At 38.3% G+C, this 25,678-nt stretch overlaps 1 protein-coding gene across 3 annotated transcripts in view; it reads right to left on the reverse strand.

Moving 5' to 3' along the window:
• LOC135703024 (homeobox protein araucan-like) overlaps positions 1-25,678 on the reverse strand; it is a 232,970-nt gene that overhangs the window by 110,973 nt on the left and 96,319 nt on the right. The window contains exon 1 of one of the 3 annotated variants that reach the window (XM_065224121.1): positions 15,428-16,839. The exons of the other annotated variants lie outside the window; for them this stretch is intronic. Coding sequence (XP_065080193.1) covers positions 15,428-15,475 — 48 coding nt within the window. The 5' untranslated portion in view covers positions 15,476-16,839. Of the gene's footprint in view, positions 1-15,427; positions 16,840-25,678 lie in introns of those variants that run through there. 3 annotated transcript variants of the gene reach the window in all.

Here is a 25,678-nt window from a genome sequence, read left to right on the forward strand (position 1 = left end):
AGGCAGCTCCCACACCTGGACCCTACCTATCGACCCATCAACTCATGAACCGGGGACCAACAGTTTTACTTCCCTTCCGAAGGAAGGCGTGATCAGAGATGTTATGCCTCAGAACATCCCGGCGGTGCCGACTGGGATTGAATCCAGGCCTGCTGGGGTGAGAGGTAATCACGCTTACCACTACACCACCGGCGCCGCTAGGTATAGAAAAATGAACAGTTCGTTTATTTGGAACTCTCAATCGCGTTAGCTTTAAGGATCCGATTATTCAATGTTCATTGTTTGTCTCAAAATTCACTTATTTCTATGCCTAATAGGAATAGTTAAGCCGAATACTGGCGGCTTACTCGAGGTTAGAGGAGTACATTGTCGAAGGATAGGATCAGGGGAGGAGCTTGGGGGTGGGGTTTCGTTGTTTCATCAGAGTGTTGTCGCTAGTATGAACGGTAGTGTGGTTCTATATTTGTCTGGAGTTCGACTGGTTATGGTGACCAGTGGGCAACGATGGTACTCGTCGAGACTACCCTAGTAACTAAAAGTTCTGATAAAAGGCTATTTGTGCCTTAAGCAGCTTGGTTGAAGGTGGTCTATAGGTTTCTAAGCAGCCTCATTTTTAAGTCGTTATCAGAACTTGAAAGTTCCGGTACCATAATTGAGGAGCATTCTAAACAGCTTCTGGTGGAACTTGAACGGAACTTTTAGAAAATAAATTTAAAATGGTTTTTGTCCTGTACACCAATTTTATATTTATAGTTCGCACTTTTATGAATGTTAATTCTAAAGTCAGGTCTTTATGAAAGCTAGAAGCTGCTTTTAGAAGGTTTGAAGTGTATTGGTTTATCAGTATTAGTAGTAGTATTGGAGCTGTTTGAAGAATTAAACCCAGTCCTTCTACGTGAGGGCCCCAGAACGAAGCGCTACGACATCTGAGATATATTAAAGTGAGCTGACTGACATGAATACCAAACACAACACCTTGATGAATTGTACATTGGTGTTTGCCCGCAATGTATTCCAACACACTTGTGGCGCAGTGGATTCGATACCAGGACACGGATTCGAATCCAGGAAATTCCTCTTTAATTTTTTTTTTATGTTTGGATAGAATATTGATGCACTGCATAAGTAAAATAATTTTGATTTCTTTGAACCACTGATCATTTCATATTTACGTACATCAATTTTTGTTCCAAAAAAATACTTGTGCGGATTGCTTCATGTGGGCTATGACGGATCTTTTTAGAAACTTTCAAGTTGCTAAGAAGTTCCACAGGGAACTTTCAAGATACTTTAAAGGTGCTAAGAAGTTCCGCACGAAACTTTTAAGATACTTTAAAGTTGATAAAAATATCCACTGGTAACTTGTTCAGAACTTTGTTGTGGCCATGTTTTCAGCTATGCCTGAAGTTCCTAAGAAGTGCTTAGGGATGCTTTGTGGAACTTTAATTGAACTTCAAGAGCCTGAAGTTGGTTGCTTTGGAAGAAATTACTGTTGAAAGTTTATTTGAACTTTATCAAAATATGAAGTTCTGTCGGAAATTTCTAATATATAAATAGAACTTGAAAGTTTTGTCGGAACTTTATTTGAACTTTAAAGTTCTGTTGGAACTTTAATTGAACTTTATGGAGCTTGAAAGTTCTGTCAGAACTTTATTCGAACTTTATGGAACTTGAAGGTTCTGTCGGAAATTTATTTGAACTTTATGGAACTTGGAAGTGAGTTTTTTCCAAAAAGCCTCCTCCATCAGAACTGGTGCCGCTTCCAGTGGTTTCATTCTATGGGCAGTTACGCCATCGTGGGGCAATGCGCTTCCATTGCAGCAATGGACGCAAAACGTGGTCAACACTCACACACTCATAACGAAACGGTTGCTTTCTAAAGTCGACGACGCATCGACCGAAAGAACTGCTGATGAAGAACAATGAGGAGAACAACACAATGGTTGCTGCTGTTTTCTGAACGAGTTTAAACAAAAAATGAAACAGTTCTTTCAAAAATGACTTCTAAATTTATTCACCTTTCCATACGTACCGTTAGATTTGAAAAAGAGCCACAAATTGTTGAGATATTGCTTAAAATCTAATAATGCTTCTTGATTCTAAATTCGTTCTACGAGTTTCAATTCCGTCCTAATGCATTGAAACGCCATTAGATTTTCTTCGTCCTACGGATAAACGTAGAAAAAGGGGATTCACTAGGAGCGCTTCTTTTGTTTTGAGAACAATGAGCGTAAATATTCATACAATGCGCTCTAACAGGATTTATGTTATAGCTAATGAACTAACGCATCGAAACAAACTTATTATTGATTTTTGCACGGTGAAATCATTGATATTATTGATGTTTTCTGATCGATAGAACGGAAATGGGCGATTACGACGAAGTAGCGCTCTACCCTATTACGTTTAATTTTAAAAAGTACACCACTGCCCGTTTTTGTAGCTATGCCCTTTATGCTCCATGGGGGTGCTCAAGTTGCCCCGTTCCTTTAAAATACCGTTGTCAACTAATCTGAAAAATGCATTTTTTTTTTAAGGTCAAAATCAACTAATTTCACACTTTTAATCATCTGATCATAAACGAAAAGGATTGCATTGAAGAATAGAAACCTAAAATATTAAATTTTATTCCATTAAGTCACCAAAACATATGGATTTTACTTAAGGTGCTCATTATGCACCTTCCCCCTACTAACAATAAAAGTACTGAAATTAAATAATGAAATGTTGGGAATTTGAAATGGAATCATGCAAAACTAGTTTATATGTATGTACTTAAGGTAGCCACCATCCCCTCGAAGATCTAGTCTTGTATGCGGCTACTCTTAATAGCAAGATGAAATTGAGTGCCCAGTTTGAGTTCAGCCAGATGAAATTGAGTGCCCAGTTTGAGTTCAGCCAGATAATTAAATTTCATCATGCTACACGGAAGGGAGGACCCGTAAGCAGAGATACTTACGCGAAATCCGCAAGAAAATAGGATTCTCCTTCCAACGAAACGATCCAAAAAATCCAATACAGCTTTCCCCCGAAGAACGCGTTGCTCACTGAGTTCTTCCAACCGCTTTTTCTCAGCGGGGTTTCAACCAATCGCTCTGATTGTCTTGTCTTCTTTCGAGTGATTTGTTTTCCATTGACTCTACTCACACGCAAAAAATCAAACGAACTGGTTGAAAAGCCGCCACAAAAAAGCGGTAAGTAGAACTCAGAGGGTAGCCCGTTCTTCGGAGATAGCTGTAATACAATTCACACTACTTATAAAGCTTCCCACAGGATGGTTTTTGTATGAAGAGCACTTTAATCTCCCTGAAACTGTTGGAGAAGAATCCTTATGGTAAGCAACTATTACAATCGAATCCTTAGGATAAAGAAAATTACAATGATCATTTCTTCCTAGACTTCGCATACTCCCTGCCGACCCCATATTTATTTAATGTAAATAGCAGTATTTTATATGATAATATAACTATTACACATTTTAATATGATAAAATAATGAAATATATATTTCTCAGATACAAATCAGTGTATATTTTTCTGTATAATTCGATCAGAAGTGACATGTTCGTACTACAATTTATTGAAGAAGGTTAGTGGCCATTTTTATTTAAAAGTTACAAGATCCAAAATGGCCGCATTTTAGCAGAAAATTTAATGATCGTCCATAACAATCAATTATGCAAAGTTTCATGCAAATCGAAGAACGTCGAGTTACATTAATTCGTCATTTGGCGTGGAATTGCTCTATAGTGAAAAAATACGTGTAAATATCCTGAGTAGACGAGAATAACAAATCAATAGCAAGTTTAACTTGGAGAGCAGAACGTCAAAAATGTACACACTTATAAAAACTCATGTAAATTTAGGTGCTCTGAGAGTGACATATACGAGCGTCAATTTTGACATAAATTTGAGTCATAACAGACGCGAAATATAGCTTAATCAAACGTACTTTTCGTCGAGTAACAAGCTTTTTAGTCTCGGAGCACTTAATATTACATGACATGTTTGTTTACGTCTCATCTTTTATGTCAAAGATGGATTCCGTCACTTGTAAAATTAGTTATTTCTAAGTGTGTATATAAAGATGGTTACATTCTATTCTCCCACAGGTGTCGAACAAAAAGGGTTGGACATGAGCCGCGACTTTATACGCGTTATATCAAGGCTTATGTCCAATCACTGCTCGTTAGACTCGCACTTCTATCGAATTGGGCTCTCAGGCAGCAATTTATGTGCGTGTGGCAGTGGTTATCACGATATCGAGCATGTTGTTTGGTCGTGTACCTTACACCGTGTTGCCAGATCTGAGTTATCCACATCCCTCAGGGCCCGAGGAAAACAACCCGCGATACCCGTTAGAGATGTCTTGGCGAGCCGAGATCTCGACTATTTGAATTTCATTTATGTGTTTTTAAAACGGATAGATCTGAGGATTTAGTAGTTAGTGTCATCTTGTGTTCTCCCAAGTTATTAGCTGCCCATCGGTGTACCCCCATGTTTGTCTTTTTCATCAGAGTGTCACTTAGTTCGAGATCAAGAGCACATTGCTCTCCAAACCTTGCGTTCACAATCCCTACCCTGGCATCCATTTGTTACAATTTGTCACCACTAACCTCGAGATAGCCGCGAGTAATCGGCCCCCGCTTTACTAACGTTAGTTTTAAGTAATTTTGTAATCTAATCAATGAATATTGGCTCCGCAAAGCTACAGCAAATGAGCCTGGAAAAATACACGCATTATTAAAAAAAAAAGTGTGTATATAAGTTTGATTGATACACCCAACCGGAGGATGTAAGATTTACTTAGTGGAGACCACATGAATGGAGGATGAGATAAACCGAGCTGCGATCCAAATTGGAGACCGAATAATGAGGAATGTATTAATGAGTGAAATTTATTTTGTTGCCGACAGGACTCAAACCACGAACGTTGCGATTAGCAGACCTGTGCTTCCCACTGCTCTCTCTATGCTTTTGAAGATGGATAGGCTAAAAGCGTATAAGATACGCTCATACTACGATAGTTTGATTTCACATGCTTTTTCTGCTGAACGGGAATTGGAGAAAATCGAGGCAAGTGTGTACGTCGTTTTACAATGTTAAATAAAAAGCTTGGTGATATTGTCGAAAGTGTAGACAGTATCTGCATGGTCAACTTATATGCATCTAACATTCATGGTAATGCGTGGTATTGCGTGTATAAGAGGTAAATATCAAAAAATCAATGGGACCATAACTGAGTAATAGCAAAGTCAGTTGTTGTCATAAAAAAAATTGCAAAAATCAAAGCAAATTAAGGTCACATTCTGCAATTATATCTCATCAAGTTATTGGTAAGTTAACATATTAATAGCTTGTTCACCATGAAGTTAAAATTAGCTCTTGAATTCATGATACACCATCGCGAAATATCTTCCCTCGTTTAATTTTGAGCTAAAGTTGGCAAAAATCATCGAAACTGTTTGCAAGCTTGCATACAACATTGGTGATTTATGCGAAATTTCGCTTAAATTGGCATGGAATATCGTGTAAATTTACGCCAAATATAGCGTTAACAACGTGCGCACAGCTTACCAGTAGCATAATATGATATTGATGGTAGAATTTCATTTGATTGGTTTGCTCGTTTTTTTCGGGCAAGTTACCATAATCTTTCGTCCAAATAGATGGTTAACCTATGGTGCAATTTGCATCAGTTTGATCAACACATATATTTTTGAGGGTGAAACCATTTTGTATTGCAAGTATGAATATGTTTAATAACTGTTTTGTATGTTGATCCAAAACGTATAACATTCCCACAACACAAAGCATTGAATAAGTAGACCAAACACTCATGTCGATTTAAAAATTCATGTCGCTTTAAAAAAAAGTTTTTCGGAATTGTGCAATTATTAGATATTATAATGATATTTTGTGCGAGTAATTACACGAAGAGGTAGTGAAGTATGTGTTTGCCTGTCAATTTTGCTTATAGCGGGTCACAATCAGCAATTTTATGATTCGTGTGCGCTTACTCTGAGTGAATCACAATCGCTGACATACTTCACAACCTTTTCTTAAAACTGATAAGAACAAACAGTCATTATAACATCTAATTATTTCATAATTTTGATGAACATTTTTTATAGGAAAGTGAGTGGAACCAAATGAATTAAAAAAAAAAACTGAATTTACTAGTGATGTAAACATTTATGCATGCAAACTTTCTATCTCATTTCACGATTTATAATGTAAACTTGTATGATATAAGACGCTCCATTTATGTGCGTCATAGTAACATAAATTTACACTATTTTTTCGAACTGTGTAATCATTGGATTGACGCTTTTGCTTTTGATAATTTAATCAGATTAATTTGATCTTGAAAATTCAGGTTTGATCCCCGAAAAGTTGTGACACATTTAATCACGGAATGTGTGTGAAAATGTTTATCGAAATGCTTGTTATCAAAAGAGAAGCAAGTCACTTCGATCCGGGGATCAAGTCTCCCTAAATTTTTTTAAAAGCCATATATCGGCATCTTTCAGATATCATACTATTGAGTGTTTTCGTTAGAAGCATGATAGTATTGATAAAATAACATTAAGAGTTTCCCTATAAAGCAATGGAAAACCCGCATCAAATTTAACTATTCCGCTGAGATGTTTCCCACTGCTTTTGGATTTCAAATATTATTATTTCAAAACAATTACTGATAATCCTTGAGTGAATTCGTTAGTAATATGTTTAAGGGATATTATTGCATTTTCACTATTTTTGTGTCTTGTGACTGAACACCAGTTTTATTTTTTTGATGTAACTTTGATAATACACGATGAATGTTGAAGAACATTCATGAATCTCATACAATTTAGATCAAGAAATTTGAAAATTTGAATGAATATATAATCTGAATTAAAATAAGCAATAAGAAGGCAACATTGCATCTGTGATGACTATATCGATCATAGATTTAATAAGTGATTGTTTGAGTGTATTTTCAATCAGGCGAAAAACAAGATTTTTTTTAAAGATATTTAGAAAATATGTAAAACATACTACATAAAAACTCTCTATCTCTCTCCAAGCTACAAAATGGAACCAATGTTTCTAATTTGAAGTAAATATAACTATTATATTCAACTATCAAAGTTAACCGCATTAGCAAAGGTACGGTACATATTTTATTGACAATACCATGTTTGAAATACAGTCACAAATCATTTAAATCTATAAATGTTCACACAAATCCGTGCATACGCCCCATGGCTAATCAACACATATTCAACAGGCCGATCGTACCCGCGAAAACCACTTCATCCAGAATCTCTTTTCGTGATGCTTCTCCGCACCGGTCGTACAGCACACCCAGATCGTACAAAAACTCGTTAAAATCACGTACAAATCAATTTAATTAATTTACAATTAATTTATCAATGTTTAAGTTGATAAATATTTATATTAAGCCAGCGACGCGAACGCACACAAAACGTGAAAAACGCGGCAGGAGCTAGTCATAAGCAGCACATACAACAAAAAAAAGCGACGACGGACGCGACTTGAGTTCGAAATAATCTTCCCTTTTCTGGTAGGAAAGAGGGTGAGGCGATCAGAAAGCTCTGCCAAGCTTCGAAACGTAGTGATTCGCGCCCAAGAAGCTCGAAAATTCATTAGAGTGCCTAATCAAATCATAATAAATAATCCCAATAATGACGAAAACGGGAGCAGACTCAAAACGCATTCATAAACGTTTTCTTGGGATGGCTTTCCTTCGTTAGGCAGGGAAAAGACAGAGAAGGGAAGATCAGAGTGACAAGACGACGGGGTGTAACGTGATGCGAAAAATATGTGCGGCCAGACGACGATACAGGAACCGTCTGGCGACGGAGAGCGGATGCCGGAGTTTGGATTTCGGAACAACGGGGTGCTTCGCGCGACTCCGTATGCTTTCAGAGAGTATGTGACGTGAGATATATTGAGACTTGAAGCAACAGACTGTCCAAAAAAAAAAAAAGATCAACAAAAAAGGCAGACGGCAAAATCTCTAGCTGCGAACTGATTTTTTTGTTCTTATCTGGTGCCCATTTCCCTTGTATCCTACCTCCGGGCGATGATGGTCCAGTCAAGGTTAATGTTGCATGATGATGACATACACTATAGATCCCATTCGGCAGGCGTCAGTGAGCCAAATTCATTGAGTATGAATCGACTCATCATCAGTGGGCACTTGCACAGCACAGGATGCCTGCCATTGATTTGACACATGATGTCATCGCATTGGCGGAGGAAACGTGGATTCCATAAATGGGACGCGCCCCAAAACATACAAGAGCCCTTAAATAAATATGTTAAATGTTTTGCTGCTTCCGATGCCGATCGCGCCTTCGTCGCAGTTTGAGGTGTGTGAAAAAGTGTAATTTTTCATCTTGAAAGTATTTGCTCGGGTTGCTTTCTTAGCAGATTCTTCCCCGAACCCGGACCACGATGACATGGGCGACATTTTTTTCGGGAGATTGTCGCGGTTGCGGTTGCAATTGCAGATCAATATTGACAGTTGGCGACTTGAGACTTGCGATATTTTTTTTTCTTCGGTTTAGTTACCCGAAAGAGTTCTTGAAAGGATTCCATTCCTGTATCATGGAGAATGCTTGTCTTTTGTTTATTTTTGGTTTTGTTCGTTAACAGTAGCTGGATGCTTCGTAAAATTATATGCACACCCTTGTGGCGAAAATAAATATGACAAAGAAGTCTGGACCGTATGAAAAAGTCTTTATACTTAAATAGCTTTTAAAATGTTTGATTGAGCATTAACTGAGTATTAACGTCATTGGAAGTTGTTGAACTCTACACCGATAAAAATTCTGAATTTTAATTGTGATGTAAACATTCATTCACGTAGACTTGTATTTCATTTCACGCAACCGAGTAACTTGCAAACAATGTTGTTTACAAAGATGGGCTTTTGTATACAATATTTGCTACATTGCATGAAATGTGTCATAACTTTACATGATATATAATGTAAACGTATATGATATGTGACGCTCCATTTATGTGCATCATATTGAACAGAAATTTACACTACTATTTCGAACTGTGTAGTTTGAATATAGCAAAATATTGAGAAAGTAAGTGAAGCCTAATCTACCAGAATAACCAGTACTAGAACAAAAATCTGAAATTTCACCATCGCGTAAAATATCCCCTCGTTTAATTTTAAGCTACACACCAAACAATTTAGAATTTTACTGGCGATGTAAACATCCATGCATGCAAACATTCATGCATGTAAACTTCCTTTTCACGTAAACTAGCAACTTGCAAGAAATGTTGCAAACAAAAGTGGACAGTTGCATACACTATATGGGATATTGCATGACATGTCTCATAAATTTACACGATCTATAATCTAAACTTGTATGCTCCATTTACATGCATCATAGTAACGGAAATTTACACTACTTTTTTTGCCTGTGTATAATTGTAACACACAACGAAAAAATTTCCTTGACAGCTTGTACGTGCCTGAGTTATGGGATATCGCGTTTAAATTTACACGAAATATAGTGTGCGCTATATATCGCAGAAATTTACAAAAATCAATGATTGCATTCAATATTTGGAATATTTCAAGAATTATCTCATAACTTGTATGATACATGACTCTCCATTTATGTGCATCATATTTAACAGACATTTACGCCACTTTTTCGAACTATGTGGGAGAGTGTTTCACAATATAGATTTTGATCCACCCAGGTCAACGGAATCAAATCAGGTTCTGGTAATTTCCACGAAATTTGAACTCATTTGGCTACAATGTTGATGTTCAATCAAAAAGTGGTCTTGAGCAAAGTTGAAGCTGAGAAAATTTCACTTAAATTCATATATCAAGCTATGCCGAAATACTAGAACGAGAGAACAAAACGTTCCCTTTTCTCATGGTAATTCCCATATAATCTTCAAAGGCAGTATGAGACCGCTACCAAATGAGCTTAAATTTTGGGAGATTTATCAGCACCTTATTTGGAACCTATTAAGTTCTGCCGAGCAAAATCCTTGTATTGAACTCCCTAATATATTTACAGAAAAAAAATATCTGAGTATTATTGTTGTTTATTGATTGTGACCTTGTATTTTTGTTCACCTAAACTAAGAACATGCATGACATGTTGCATACAAATTTGTGTAATAGATAACGCTCCATATATGTGCATAATATCAATATAAATTAACACTCTCTTTTTCGAACTGTGCAGGGCTTCCAAACATTAAATTATACAGTAATGTCTCAATTTAGTCATCTCCTCCACGCATTAGACTTTTATCTTTCAATAATTCCACATAGTGGCGCCGGTGGTGTAGTGGTAAGCTTGACTGCCTCGCACTCCAAAGGGCCTGGGTTCAATCCTACACACTTAGAAATAACTACTTTTACACGAGACGTAATCTATATTGGACGTAAATCTTGGAACGTAAACAAACATTTCATGTAAAATAAAGTGTTCTCAAACTGAAACATTAGCAACTCGCCGAAGAGAACGTTTGATTTAATTGATTTTCTCGTTTTTTCAACTGATTCTTATGTCAAAAGGGCCGCTTACATGTGTCGGTCTCAGGGAACTGAAATGTACATGTCTTTTTCGTAGTTGATGGGTTAATGGGTAAGGTCCAGGTGTGGGAGCGTCGGTAGCACTGGTACTTAGTACGAAAAACAAATCACATAATCGTAATTCCAAATATGTTTCGTTAAAATTAGGAAATCAACCATGCTAGTATTTCATTACACCACCGACAGACATACACAGCAAAAAAATAATTTTAATATCACATCAAAGTGGATGGACTTCAATCGTGTCGAAAATATGGTGTAATATTTATATAAGGACAAAATTATCATTAATACAGTGATTGAACTGACATTACGCTGCTTTTACTGTGGCCATAGAAATTACATGAGATTTTTGACATGATTGAAGTGCATCCTCCTGGATGTAATATTGAAATTTATTTTTTGCTGTGTACAAAGCAGCACCATTATACACCTTTAATTTAGAGTCTGAAAAAGTACAATTTGAGGTACTAGCTTAAAGCAGTACAACGGCGTGATGTGTATGTCTGTACAAGGTCTTAGCGTGTTTGTTAAGCTGGATATAATTCTTATCATGACTCAAATAACGCTAGACTGATTTTTTAACATGATACATTCTTAATAAGGACCAACCGATAGCCTATTCCGTAAGGTTGTGGCCTACCAGAAATAGTGGGTTCAATTCCCAGTTCAGGCTAGCCATGTTTCAAGTTGGAAATTTACTCGACTAAGCTTGGCCTTTTTTTAAACCGTGAACGTCGTACACAGCAAAAAATAAATTTTAATGTTACATCCAAAAGGATGCACATCAATCACGTCGAAAATCTCATGTCATTTTTATGGTCACAAAAATGAACAAATGTAGTAAAAGCAGTGTAATGTCTGTTCATGCAGTGTTAATGATAGTTTTGTCATTTTTAGCAAGTAATATCACACCATATTTTTAACACGATTTAAGTGCATCCACTCTGATGTGAAATTAAAATTATTGTTTTGCTGTGTAATTGCTACTCCATTACTAACTGATCAGAAGTGAAATTGCACAGAGAACCACATAGATGGAGAGATTGGGAAAATATATCCATCGGACTTATACATTGAGTTCGCTGATTCATTCTATTTATAGTTAAGTACCGCTGCCGGCCACGCTCTCACGGTCTTTGGTGAGGGGAAGGTTGGTCATTAGTTTGATAATAGTTGTTACTAGAAACCGAATTTACCTCTGCATCCCACAAATGCCACGGTAACAATAGCTATGTTATGTTAGTGGATTGGATTATTTTTAGATCAGAATTCAGTGTGGTGCGATCAGTAAAAGCTGTTTTATTTAAATCTAGTGGGGATAGAATAAGGCACAGTGACAAATTACAAGGAAGGGGATGGGCCTGGGATTGAACTCCCGACTTTTAGATCAATGATCAGAAACGGTAGCCACTAAGCTACCGCATTCACTAGCGACAACTGCTGTAGACCTCACGCAAGTTTCCATTCTGTTATTGCATTGCACACTGTGGAAGTGTGTAAAGAACACTATGTCCACGGTAAACAAACCGAAAACAACAATTAATTTTCCTCTTTTAGGTGAATAAACCCACGAACTGATGCCTCCCTACACAAATAAAAATATTTTGTAAGTTTCAAGTAGCTATGAGGTTTTTAAATATTAAGTTATTCGTTTAATGATATGAAATTCTATTGATTAATGCTGAAATTTACACGTTCATATAAATTCATATCGTCATTCGTTCGTTGAAAATAAAATTAATTTCAATTGAGCTTTGGACTTCCATATAAAAACACACTGGCACGTAAAATGCAATGCAATTATTAAAAACTTGATTTAATGATTTATTGCTGTATGTTTCAACTAAGGCCAGAAAATACAATAATGTGCCTCATGTAGATTTACAAAGTTTTTGCTGTGTAGCATATCAATGTCCAACATTTCCTTTTGCGTACCCCTACTGCATTAAAAGCTCATAATAAGACGCGCAGCGACTGCGCTTGATCCCATACATTGGAAATCGATAGCCTAGTCAGTAAAGGGGCGGTTAAAAGCAAATAAATGTTGGAGACGGCGGGTTTGATTTCTGGTTCGGTCAAGGAATTGTTTAAGCTGCACTGAACATACACACACAACTTTCCGCACAATATATACACCAAGAAAAAATCATGTAAATTTAAATGCTCTGAGACCGACACATGTAAGTTGTGATCGCCCTTTATGGCGTAGTAATGACTTGAAAAAAAAACCTAAAATCAATTAAATCAATAACACTTTTCGACGAGTTGTATACGTTTTGGACTCGGTTCACTTAATTTTACAATACATGTTTGTTTACGTTTCATGATTTTCGTCACGTCACGTCACGTCACGTCTGGTCATTTTTAACCCAAGCAACACACATCTATCAAAACAGGTTGCTGCAACTTGATTGTGACTGAAATAAGGTGCATACAAGTAACCACAACTGTTAAGTGACAAGGGTAAGTGTCTACGAATGCAGCAATAATATAACTCTCTATTATCATCTATGACATAATGAGGGCTGGCGTAAAGTTCCAGCTCAACCAGATTGTTTTGCTAAATTTTAAAGACCTTTAAAAATATGTTGAAATAAAAATATGTGATTGTTTTTAAATTTAGAATAACAAGATTAAAGTCGATATTTAAACGATCATGCATTCCATAAACAAGCAAAAACACAATACTTAATGCCTATTAACAGAGTTTAATGTAAAATTGCATAATATATGTAAATATATGGATTATCCCAAATGTTTTCGTTTCGAATAATAGCTGAAAAGATGTATGTTTGAACTAATGAAATTAATGCTTAACAAATGTTAATACAAAATATATGCTGTGTAGGCTGCCCTATTATTTCACGACACCGTTGAACAACAACGTCAAAAATATAAGTAACTACTTCAGAACAAAACAAAGTATACACAGATAAAAATATTTTGTAACTACCTTCTAAATGTGTGCACGTTTCGAAATATATACTGACACTTTACTGAACAAATTTAAAATATTGAATCCTTGAAAATCTGACATTTCGTTCCAATCACGGTACACGCAAAAAGTCCAGACTTTGTACCCCCTTCCCCCCTTTGTAACAATAAACAGAGGCACGAGAAGTGGGTGGGACCGGTGGGGCAGTCAAAGCTTTGCCCCACCCAGATACAATCCTGGGAACATAATTAAAAATCTGAATTACATAATTCCAAAAATATTCAAAAGGTATATGAGACCATATTTAGTGCCTTGTCCCACCCACATATTTAAAGGTGAACGCACCCCTAATAATAAGTAACGCTTGAAAATAACCATCCCCCCCCCCCATCCATAAAAGTACGTAACGTCCTCCTTTTCCAAAATTTAATTTAAAATCACAGTTTGAAAAGTTTTTGTTATGGCAAGTTCAAATAGTTTGAAAGCTTAAACAAGGCACACGTGGATTTTTTCAATAGCTGATAATTAAGTTTTACCCTTTGGCCAATCTGTTACGTAGCATTTCCCATTACTCCCCTCCCACCTATGTAACAATAAATAACGCAAGCTTGACCCCCCTCCATGCGTTGCGTAATGTGTGCACGAGGCTGTAGCACACACTAATGGTGGTAAAGTCGAATCAGTATTATCCTCGGATGAAATCTTGAGAATGTCCGGCTGCTTTGATGTCGACATCAGACTTAATCAACACGACTCTAAGCATACATTTTGCAGATCATCAAAACAGGGACGGGATTAAGAGGTAATCCGAGTCCGCATTTAACACGAAACGGAATTCAACTTTGACATGGTGGATCAAACGTAAACGTTTGTTGTCATGTAAAATAAAGCGCAACGAGACCAATAAAATATTATTAATAATATCTGACGCTATGATGATCTCAGATAACCGAAATTCTCATCAGTTTTTCTTAGTGTGAACGTAAAACAACAGATTTACATAAACATAAAGGTCGAACGAAAAGGAAGAAAAATAGATCAATATATCGTATGCATGATAATTCATACTGCGCAATTGGACTCTCATGACTTCTACTCATGTTTAAGTAGGTTATTAAACCTGATCAAGTATAGATTGATGATTAGTTTTTCAATCAGAATCTCCCTTGCTCCACTTGATCCTACAAAAAAAAAGCTCAACAGAATCAGTCAGCCAGTATTCATATTCAATAATAATTTTAAAATTGTAAATCATCTTGAAAGAAGCCACATAATGAGCTTTTCTATCGTTACTGATATTAGCCTCAGGAAATGTCTTTTTAATGAAAACGACCATGAATTTTAGAGCTGATGAGGAAAATTTTCTCTAAGATAACACAATACATATTTAAAAACATGTACAGTGAGATCTCATTTTTGGCAATATGACACTTAGGTCTTTAAACTAAAAATGTACATCATTGTTGATCCAAATCAATGTGTCTTATTTGTGTAAGCATTTGGACAAATTTCGAGTAAAAAACATAATTGACCCATCTTCTTCTTCTTCTTCGAATTTCAACCTTAGGTCATATTGCTTATCACATATCAGCTTATCTCGTGCTCTAAGCTTAGTGTTCTAGATTCACTTCCAAAGTTATTAATTAAGAGCTTTCTATGCCTGTACCTGGTATAATTGTGTGGCAAGTACAATCATACTTTATGCACAGGGAAGTCGAGAAATTTTCCAACCCGGAAATTTCCTAGTCCGGACCGGGAATCGAACCCAACCACCTCCAGCATGGTCTTGCTTTGTAGCTGCGCCTTTGTCCACTGAGCTAAGGGAGGCTCCTGTCACATAATAACCTTAAAATAGGTTCTTTTCGATACCTTTAGCACCAGCCCATAACTTACCTGACTTGCCGACGGATATGTGTAACCAAATTGAGCATACGCGGCCATATTATCTAACGTCGTCCGGTGAGAGAGCGTTTGTGAGCACGTTTCCGTCCTCACTCTCTACTTTGGAGAATGCGATGATGATTATACTGACAATGTTGAGACAGTTTGGAACCTACGGCCGGAGTGTTCCACCGAACTTAAAGACTAAATCCTACAGGTACAAACTTAAAAACAGAATCTCTTCACTTGTACTCTTCTGTGTCACATTCGCCGAAACTTGGTATCCATTCACGAACGAATAAATTACATCATTTCACTAGTCAGAACAGCAAATAAGAATCAAACACAACATAACAGGACCGCTGACGATTTTCAAGGGTTCGCATAGGAGTGGTATGTTGCCTTGTTGTCGATTACACTTGACTTCCGGCTACGTACGATCCTTCCACTACACACCGTTGCAACCTTCGGGACAGCCCGACGTGCTAAGATGTATCATGCTTGCCGGAACCAGCATGATTTCAGTGTTTCCTGTTCGGTCACTGAACTACTACTCTGCATATACTACAGCAGGCTCCGTTCTTTCAATTTTGTCATTCGAAGGCCGATCGTAATTGAAAATCACTCATAATTCTCCATGTTCATTGTTGGTTTCACTTGTGTAATACGAAAAACTGCATATATATAATACACTTTTTTCACTTTCTTCCGATTTCATAAAAAAAAGTTCAGTGTTTCATTCCAGACAGCAAAACAATGTCGGTACAGAAATTGAAAATGTTTTATTACAACATCAATAATAATTGTCTTTTATGTCCTTACAACACAGTTTTACTTGTTCAAATATTTTTCATCCGAAGCACAACATCAACAAAAAAAGCGGGCTCTTCTGCTTTCCTATGTGTGCTGGAGTACGTGTAACACAACAAACACAAAAACGAATATTCCGGCAAACAAACAAAAAACTGTAAATAACTGAAAATATCAGCACACTGCGCTTCTATTTTTTCACTGGGTTCGGTGCCAACGTCGCGAGTATCTGAGTGTTTCGAGTTTCCACGAGCCCGATCCTAGTAATCCACTGAACACACGAAAAAGAACAAGAACAATGCCGCTCGTGTGTATTCACCTCATTCACTTGCTCGTGGCTCACAGAGATTTTTCCTTTTTGTTTTCCTGGCCCACTCCTGCACACCGGCCGTCCACCACTCGCACACACCCACACCTCGTCAACAGTTTTCCTCCGTCGTCGTCGGTGACACACGCGCGACGCTTTTCCCGGCAGCCAGCTTCGCCGGGTTTTGCAAATGCGAGAGCGGAAAAATCAAAACAATCCCGTGAGTGAGCACGCGACGAAACTCCAACAGCGAAAAAATCTCGTTTCTTCTGCGTAGCGACGATGCGCACTTGTTCACGTTTTAGCAGTAACTGAATTACAATATCGAAAAACTAGTCTCCGGTCTGTTTGTATGCAACCGAAGGGTCGAACTGGCAAAACCGGTCCGAATGTAGGAGATAATGGCAAGAGGGCGTTGGGAACGGACCAATCGCAACGCTTTACATAGCAAAAGAACACGCCTTTTTATGATCAATTGCACAAAGTAGAGACACGAAGCAGTGGCAACCAGGCGAAAAGCAAGTGTGCACAAGAGAGAAGAGAAAAATCATTGCCAAGCAAGCTCCGCCTTTTTTCGAAGTTAAGGTGGGGAAAGCGATGGCTTCTCTCTTTCTCTCACATATTGTCTGTTCTGCTTTCTTTAGTGTGCAAACTGTATTCAAGGTGTTCAAGAGCATTCCGTTCAATGGAAAACCTCGGAATTTTTCCTCCAATTTTCATCTCCTCATTACGTCCCTGGACATAATTCTTGAAAACCAGGAGCACACTCTCCTTCAACTCTCCCTTTTTAAGGTGGAAAAATCGTCCTTTCTAATGAGAGCGATACTTTTTCGAATATTGTCCTTTGCTTTAACGAAGCTAGCAAGGAAAACATGCACCGGCACCGACGACCTGAACCCTACAGTGTAGTGTGCTCTCGTTCATTGACTCTGTTGCTAAACAGGACGAGAGGGCTTGCTGATTATCCGATAGCCGGAAAGGAGAATGTTTCCTTCGTTTCCTTCGGGGTGCCACCACCGGGACCAAGAGTTCTCGGAGATTGGAGAAATTGATCCAATGTTTGGAGCAGCAACATCGAAACGATACACAACAAACCCTTCGCTACCAGTCACATGCATCACCGCGCCCGCCCTCCAGCTCCTGACGATATGGTTGTAAGGATTTGTCAGAATCGAGGACCATTGTTGAGTTTATCCTGCCACTTGTGTACTCCCCTCCTGCCTGACAGGACGACGGATCCTTCTGAGGAGGTTTTGGTCGAATGCTCGGGTCCTTATGTTTGCACCATTGTTGTCAACGACAAGCGCTCTCGTTATCTAGCCACACAGGAAAGAGTGAGTGAAAGAGACAGCGCGTGCTAGCAGTGGCAGCAGCAGGTGAAGGAGGACTCGTACGGAAAAATAGCATCGAGAGATACGGAAAAGGAGAAAATCTAGCGGAACGACAATTTTTAAATTGAACATGTGTACATTTATCCTATTTGTATCCCCTTTTTCCCATACCTAGTTTGTTCAAAGTGTGTCTTCTGGACTTTTCTCGTTTTTTTTGTGTGTTTTTTATTTCTTTGTTTGTTTCCTTAGGGATCTATTTGAAAGTGTGGTTAAACGAGGTGTGTTTCAGTTGTTTCGAAGATTGCTGTATTGTTCGTTGCTGATAGATTTATTAGTTTGGTGGATATATGTAGTTCGCAAATCTATAAAGCAATGTTCAATCTACTCGATTAATATGTTAACAGGTGAGGTAGAATACAGTAAGAGAGTATACAAATGTAATCCATCAGTTTTGATTGAATTCTAACAATAACAATCAAAATAATTTTAAACAACAATGAGTTTAATGGAATCTAAACGCTGGATATTTTATGAATATTTTACTAAAAACAGAAAATATAAATCTTTTAGAACATGAATATTAAATATAAGAAATATTTTAGTTTTCCAAACTAAAAATTCTGTTCACATTTGACTCATTTAAGTAAAGGTTAGCTATAAATAAAATTTTCAATCATGAAGAAAATCAATCATACCTGATTGTAAAAATCTAGGTAGATATTACAATTTATGTATGTGAGAGAAGCCTCCTCTAGTCAGTCATTGAAGGTGCGACATATCACTGACAGCAATCAAGGCAAAGCATGCAGCCACCCAGGATGAAAGTCTCTGGCGTTGGCCCTGGAGCAACTGGAGGCACGCAGGATGAGTGAGATGCCATACCGGAAGCGGCTGTGCAAAAGTTTTAAAGCCTATATCTATATATTTTGTTCAGAGGCAAACCAGCCTTATACTGAAAGGCTCTTTAATGCAAATTATAGTTTTAATTTATATCAATATTGATTTTTTGTATACATACATATCCTGAATACACAACACGGATACAATGTAAAATTCAAAAAATCACAGCTTTGATGTCCGTTTTATAACTTGAACAGTCAGTACATAATATTGAAGGGGCAGAATAAGAAAGGTTTATAGTGGACCCTACCCGTTTGCTTTAATGCTCAATAATCGTATCTAGATATTTCTCATTCAAAGTATTTGACCCTCGTAATTTATATTTGACCCCCCTCCCCGTCGTGACCAAAAACTGAGTAATGTCAGACAGAAAATGAAAATAATATTTACATTGGACTTACTAAAAAACTTACCATAATTTTGTCAATGGAATGTTTTGACTCATAATTTAGAATAGAAATTCAAAACTGAATTTTTAAATTGATCCTGAAATAGTATTCAAGAATTTTGCTTTTTATTTGTTTTATCAACTCTATTTTAACATTGTATCGATTATCAAGTTTCGTCTTGTATGTAAGTCTTGGATTTTGTATCGCTGAAACTTATACAGTAGGATTAGAAAAAAAAGATGCGGATGGTTTGAAAATATGTCATTGGACCGTTCCATAGTATCACACTTATTGCAAACCGGTTGAGGTAACAGCTATAGGACTAATTTAGTTACAATCAAGTTGCTGGTACTTTGTGTGATAGATGTGTGCAACTTGGGTAACCTTCTCCCGAAAGAGTATGACGTGATTGAGAGGTGGAAGCAGTACTACATACGTCGAACACTTCAACGGCGATGCAACAGAGAACGAAGGTACGGTAACAAATCTGGGAGCACGAGTACGACAGGCCCCTGTGATCTCCAAGAAGGCTGAAAAACAACAAAGCAGCTGCTGTTGATAAACTATCTAGTGAGCTATTCAAATACGGTTGTGATGCACTGGATAGAGCGCTGCATTGGATAATTTTCAAGATTTGCGAGGAGGAGTTATTACCGGAAGAGTGGATCAAAGGTCGTGTGCCCTATCTACATAAAGGGCGACAAGTTGGATTGCTGTAACTACCAGCGCAGCCTACAAGCTTCTCTCCCAAATTCTATGCCACCACCTGTCGCCATTTGCAAGAGGGTACGTCGGGTAATACCAGACGGGATTCATGGGTGCGCACACTACCATGAACCAAATTTTCACGATTCGGCAAGTGCCCACACAACATTAGTTCATCGATTTCCAATCGGCATTCAATCGATCGAGATCAACAATTATGCACGACTACGGATTTTTGGATAAACTGACGCGATTGATCAAGGCGACATTACATCGAGTGATGTGCGTTGTTCAAGTATCGGGAACACTCTTGAGTCCCTTTCAATCTCGAAGGAGGTTACGGCAAGGTGACGAACTTTTCGGTCTGATATTTAACATCGCGTTGGAAGGTGGGATAAGAAGAGCGAAGATAGAAACGACAGGCACGATCTCCAAGAAGTTCATCCACCTTCTTGACTTTACCGATGACATTGATAGGCGCAGAACCTGATGGCGGAAACGTACATCAGACTGAAGGCTGAAGCTAGGCGGATTGTACTTGCCATCAACGCATCGATGACGAAATACATGAGTGGAAGAGGTTCCAGGAAAGATAATGTTAGCCTCCCACCTTGACTGTCAATAATGATACCAGCAGAGAAATTCAAAGATGCATTGTAGCATGGAAACCTGCCTACCTTGGACTCCAGAGGACGCTCCGATTGAATCAAATTCTCCACTCCACGAAGTTGACTATCTACAAGACGTCGATAAGACTAGCGGACCTCTACGGCTACGAGACTTGGACAATGTTTGTGGAGGACCTACCTTGGTGTTTTCGAACGGAAAGTGTTGTGTACCATCTTCGGTGCAGTGCAGATAAAAGACGGAAAGTGGAAACGGCGAATGAAACACGAATTGCACCGAATGCTGAGAGAACCACCCATAGTCAACATCACAAAAATTGGGCGACTACGGTGGACTGGGCACGTCGTAAGAATTTCGTATGACGACTAGGTGGTTCATGATAGCGGCCCGACTGGAACAAGAAGAAGAGGCGCGCAGTACGCAAGGTGCATCGATCAGGTGAAAGGCAACCTGCAGCCTTCCGCAGACTTGCAGGTATAGATCGAACGGAATGAAGAAAACTTCTTCGTACAGCACAGGACACCCCGTCCTTAGCCTGAATGCTAGAGTATTAATTTTTGATTGATCTTATCGTAATTTGACGGGTTGAAGGTTAACTTATTTTTTTGTGAATTCAGTTTTTATCAAATTGTTATACGGGAAAAAATCCGTTCCGAAATTGGTCAACCTCAACTCACGATTTTCGGAATAAGGCGATTTTCGCTCTACAAATAAAAGTAACGCCTACGCTAGCGTACGCCACACACCGGTAACGGCAACAGAAGTCATGAAAACGTAAACTGAAATCATGATTTAGTTCTGGAAAACGTGATACAAGTTCAAGAGTTGTTCTCTATATTGTGAACCTAATCTCGAAAGCAAGTATATAACTCACGGTCCCATTTGAAACGTCAACCATGTAACCATGTAACCATGTAAAGATTTCATGAATTGTTCACGATGAGGATAATTAAAATAATGAGAAAGTTTAATACAAACGTGTCCATTATTAAGTTACTTTTAATTGGAGTTTTTGTGCCTTAGTATGAAAATAAAATTGTAAACTTATCCTTTTTCTCACTGTTTTCAGTACTATTGTTCGATAGTAAATTGAATGGGTACAATAGCGATTGTCAAGCTTTTAAAGGATTACAAATCCAAAAAAGTTCTTCTTTTTCTTCTTCTCGTATTTCTAGCTTATTGCTTATCGGATATTAGCTCATTGAGTGCTCTCAACTTAGTGTTCTAGATGCCCTTCCACAGTTATTAATTGAGAGCTTTCAATGCCTGTACCATTTTTGCATTAGTATAATTGTGTTGGAAGTGCAAAAAAATTTGTAGCTGCGCTTTTACCGGCTGAGCTAATGGAGTCCAATAAAGTTATGAAACTTTATTTGGACATATAGAATATAGACATCTACGTGTTAACAATAACAGCACATTTCTATACGAACATGTGAAAACGGTCAATGAGCCAACTGCAAGCAATGTGCATTAAATGTCGATTTCTCACGAATGACAACACATTCACAAAAACTTACTACACCAACTGATAGAACAAACGTCCTTTACCACATGCCGCTGTTTGTTTGCCTGGATGAGTTTTAATCCGCTAGATATCGTTTTTCAAAGTAATTGTTTACATTTGACACATTGGCCCTTTTCACATGTTCATCTAGATGTTCACCCAGACAACCAGAATGCACGTATATTCAAAGTTGTTTTCATGATATACAAACATATATACAAACCAACAAATCGTATAGAATGCAAATAAATGGCTTATACGTACAAAAGTGGAGGCCATATACGTGCAAATTCTAATTTAATTTTAAACGAGTAGATTTAACATCATATGCGATTTAATCTGTAATAACAAATTCACTTTGAAAAGTCTTACGATGTTATCCGATTTGATTTGTGATACAGTACGACGGAAAAATGAATCATCGCATATAGGTCGGAAATTTGTATTCTATACGATTTAACTTAAACATAATGCGAAGCATGCCATTCTTATATGCGCTTTTGACTTAAACTGTAGCAATTTACGACAGTGTCTGCACATTGTTATACGACTTCTGGTTGTCTGGGCAGTCCCCTTTTAGAGAGCACAGCGTGCGCTAATAATTGGGTTGTGCTGCGCTGCATTTTGGCAATCGCTTTGCTTTTTTCGATACGGTCAATCAGGGCTACACCTCCTGGTTGCTTGCTTTTGTGGGACATGTCTCGGTGAGTGCCTAATATTGTCACCGCTGGAAGAAAGATTGCAAAATAGTGGACGTGAATAACACGATTTGATTTAACTTTCCCAGGAAGTTCGAAGTCCAGTATTGGCAAACCTCGCTGGAATTCAACCTTCTCCTATGGGCAATGATTTAATCAATGGTAATACCAACAATCAATTCGAAACTAACGATTTTAAATTGTCTCACTACTTGACTAGCCTATTGGTCACAAGCAAACCGATTAACGTACTCCATTCTAGTATAAATTCCAGTACTACACTATGTTTGTTTTGATGAAAGTTTGACAGATAAAATGAGGGTTTAGTGGATTTTCCTATGTTTTGAGGGGTGAATCGATTAGCTTGGGACCGAAGATAATACCAGAGCTGAGCCAAATAGTTGAGCTTGTTTCTTCGGGAACTTCTGGTCTTAGAGTTACCTCTATGGTAATACTCTAGCTACAAAATAGAACCAATGTTTCCAATTCGGAAATAGTGTAGAGAGTAAATTTAATCATTGTCTGTCAAGTTGGACCCCACACGGGACATTCGATTTTACTCTCGTTCTGTCCGTTAAACATGACGTCGGACATAGTGCGCATTATTGTGCGAATACAGCGCACTACGTCCGACACTATGTTTAATATACAGAACAAGAGTAAAATCGATTGTCGCGTGTGGGGTTTTCCGGTTTTGAACTGTGCCAATAATATTATATTTTTGACTTGATAACTATCAAAGTAACCCGCATTATCAAAGATACCCCGTTTACGGTAGTTCAAAATGTGCATGTACGATTTATGGTATTTTTTTTAAACTCATGAAAAATGCAAACTTTTGGAATTTTTTAAATTATGGATACTTGAAAATTCTCAAAAATCGTTCAAAAAGCAGTTTTGGTAAAATTTTTGAACGTTGTGAAAACGTTTTTTCATGTTATTTATGTACGGAAAACAATGTTTGAGACATTTTAAATCATGTTCTGTTCAGTTTCGAACCCCTTCGGAAACGGTTGTGTTTTAAGTTTGCTCTCTGTTTTGTGCGTGCGTTCGCTTTAGTAGTTTTCGGCTGCTTTTGTCTGATTACCGCTGGCACTCTGCCTTCCAGGCGGTTATACGTGTGTGGTTGGTGGTTTTCTCGCTTTCCGAGAAGTTTTAAAATTGGGAAAGAAAACATGATTCATCATGTTTGCAAGCTTCAGAAGAGATGTCGTTATCTGCGTTTGTTTTTTTTTTTTTTTTTTTGCTTGTGCTCCCGCAACAGAAATTTGACCATCCTCACGGCCATGAGTGTTTTTTATCATACATGGCTGGAGTAAATTGGATCGTTTGGGTGAGACGGTTCCTTTTTGTTTGTTTAATTTTATTTTAAACAGGATTGGAATTTAAATTTAGGGGCTCGGCTAGCTTATTTTTTTACTTGATTTGTTTTCTGTCGATGTTGTTTTCCGTGCTGAAAACCAACGCTACCGACGCCAGGAAGGCAGCTACCTATCGACCCATCATCCGTGATCAGAGATGTTATGCCTCAGAAAATCCCAGGGGCGCCAACTGGGATTGAACCCAGGCCTGCTGGAGTGAGAGGTATTTACGCTTACCACTACACCGCCGGCGCCGCTGCTTGGCTAGCTTGGCGGCTGTCGCTTTTGAGTAGAAGATCATGGGTTTACTGCCAAGCTCCTCGAGAACAAAACAATTACGATGATCGCATGGCCTACTTAAGAGAATCCTGACCCATCTCCTACCAAACTATCCAAATCCGTAGCATCTATGGGGGCGTCGGTGAGTTGCTGGCCTCCCATTAAGTAGATGTGGCCGGCAATGGTAATTCTCATGCTTTTCCTGTTGTGAACTTTGATTGGAGAACTATTCACTCCCTAATAGTTTTCCTTAAGCAATCAGAATAAGAACGTTAAAGGTGATGCATGACAGTTGCCAGTATGCAATCTACGAATTACTCCGTTACACATGCAACGCAACGCAACACGCATGTACTTTGATAAAATACACAAATAAGCATACGAACAAAAAGTTTAAACATTTTACGAAATATTCTTGTTCTAAAATTATTTTCAGTTTTCAAATGGCAAAGCCAAGGAGCTGGATGGACTTCGTGAAGATCGTGCCACTCGTGTCTATCCCAGCTCCTGATAACGCGATGTTAAATAGCAAACACGAAAGTCCATCACCTTGACAAAACCCCTTTGAGATTCAAAGGGACTCAAGAGTGTCCCCGATACGCGAACAACACACACTCGATCCATCATCGCCTTGTCCAACCTCGTCAGTTTATCCAAAAATCCGTAGTCGTGCATAATCTGCCATTGTTGATCTCGATCGATTAGATGACGATTGGAAATCGATGAACAAATGATGTGTGGGCACGTTGTACTCGCGACATTTCTGCAGATCCTGCCGAATTGCGTAAATTTGGATAGTGAAACCCCGTCACCCATGACCCTGGTATTGCTCCACGAACTCTCTTGCAAGTGGTGACAGGCGGCGACCTATAATTTAGGAGAGTACTTTGTAGGTAGCGCTCAGCAGTGTGATCGCGAGGTTGTTGCAGCAATCCAACTTTTCGCCCTTTTTGTAGATTGGGCATACGGCACCTTCCACCCACTCCTCCGGTAATATCTCTTCCTTCCAATTACCCAGTGTAGCGCTCTAGCCAGTGATTCACCACCGTATTTTAATAGCTCACTTGGTAATTTATCTACACCAGTTGCTTTGTTGTTCTTCATCCGACCGATCTCCTCCTCAACTTCTTGAAGATCAGAGGCCGGTAGGCTGTCGTCTTCTGCACGTGCTCCAAGGTCTATTACCCTGCCACCTTCGTTTTCTGGCTTATCGCCATTGAGGTGCTCGTCATAGTACTGCTTCCACCTCTCAATCACCTCACACTCGTTCGTGAGAAGGTTACCGTCCAAGTCCTTGCACATATCGGCTTGCGGCACGTAGCCTTTGGCTGGTTTCAGCTCGTTGGTGG

This window comes from Ochlerotatus camptorhynchus, unplaced genomic scaffold, assembly GCF_037179485.1.
Source record: "Ochlerotatus camptorhynchus isolate MF236.1 unplaced genomic scaffold, CSIRO-AGI_Acam_v1.1 ptg000205l, whole genome shotgun sequence".
NCBI lineage: Eukaryota > Metazoa > Arthropoda > Insecta > Diptera > Culicidae > Ochlerotatus > Ochlerotatus camptorhynchus.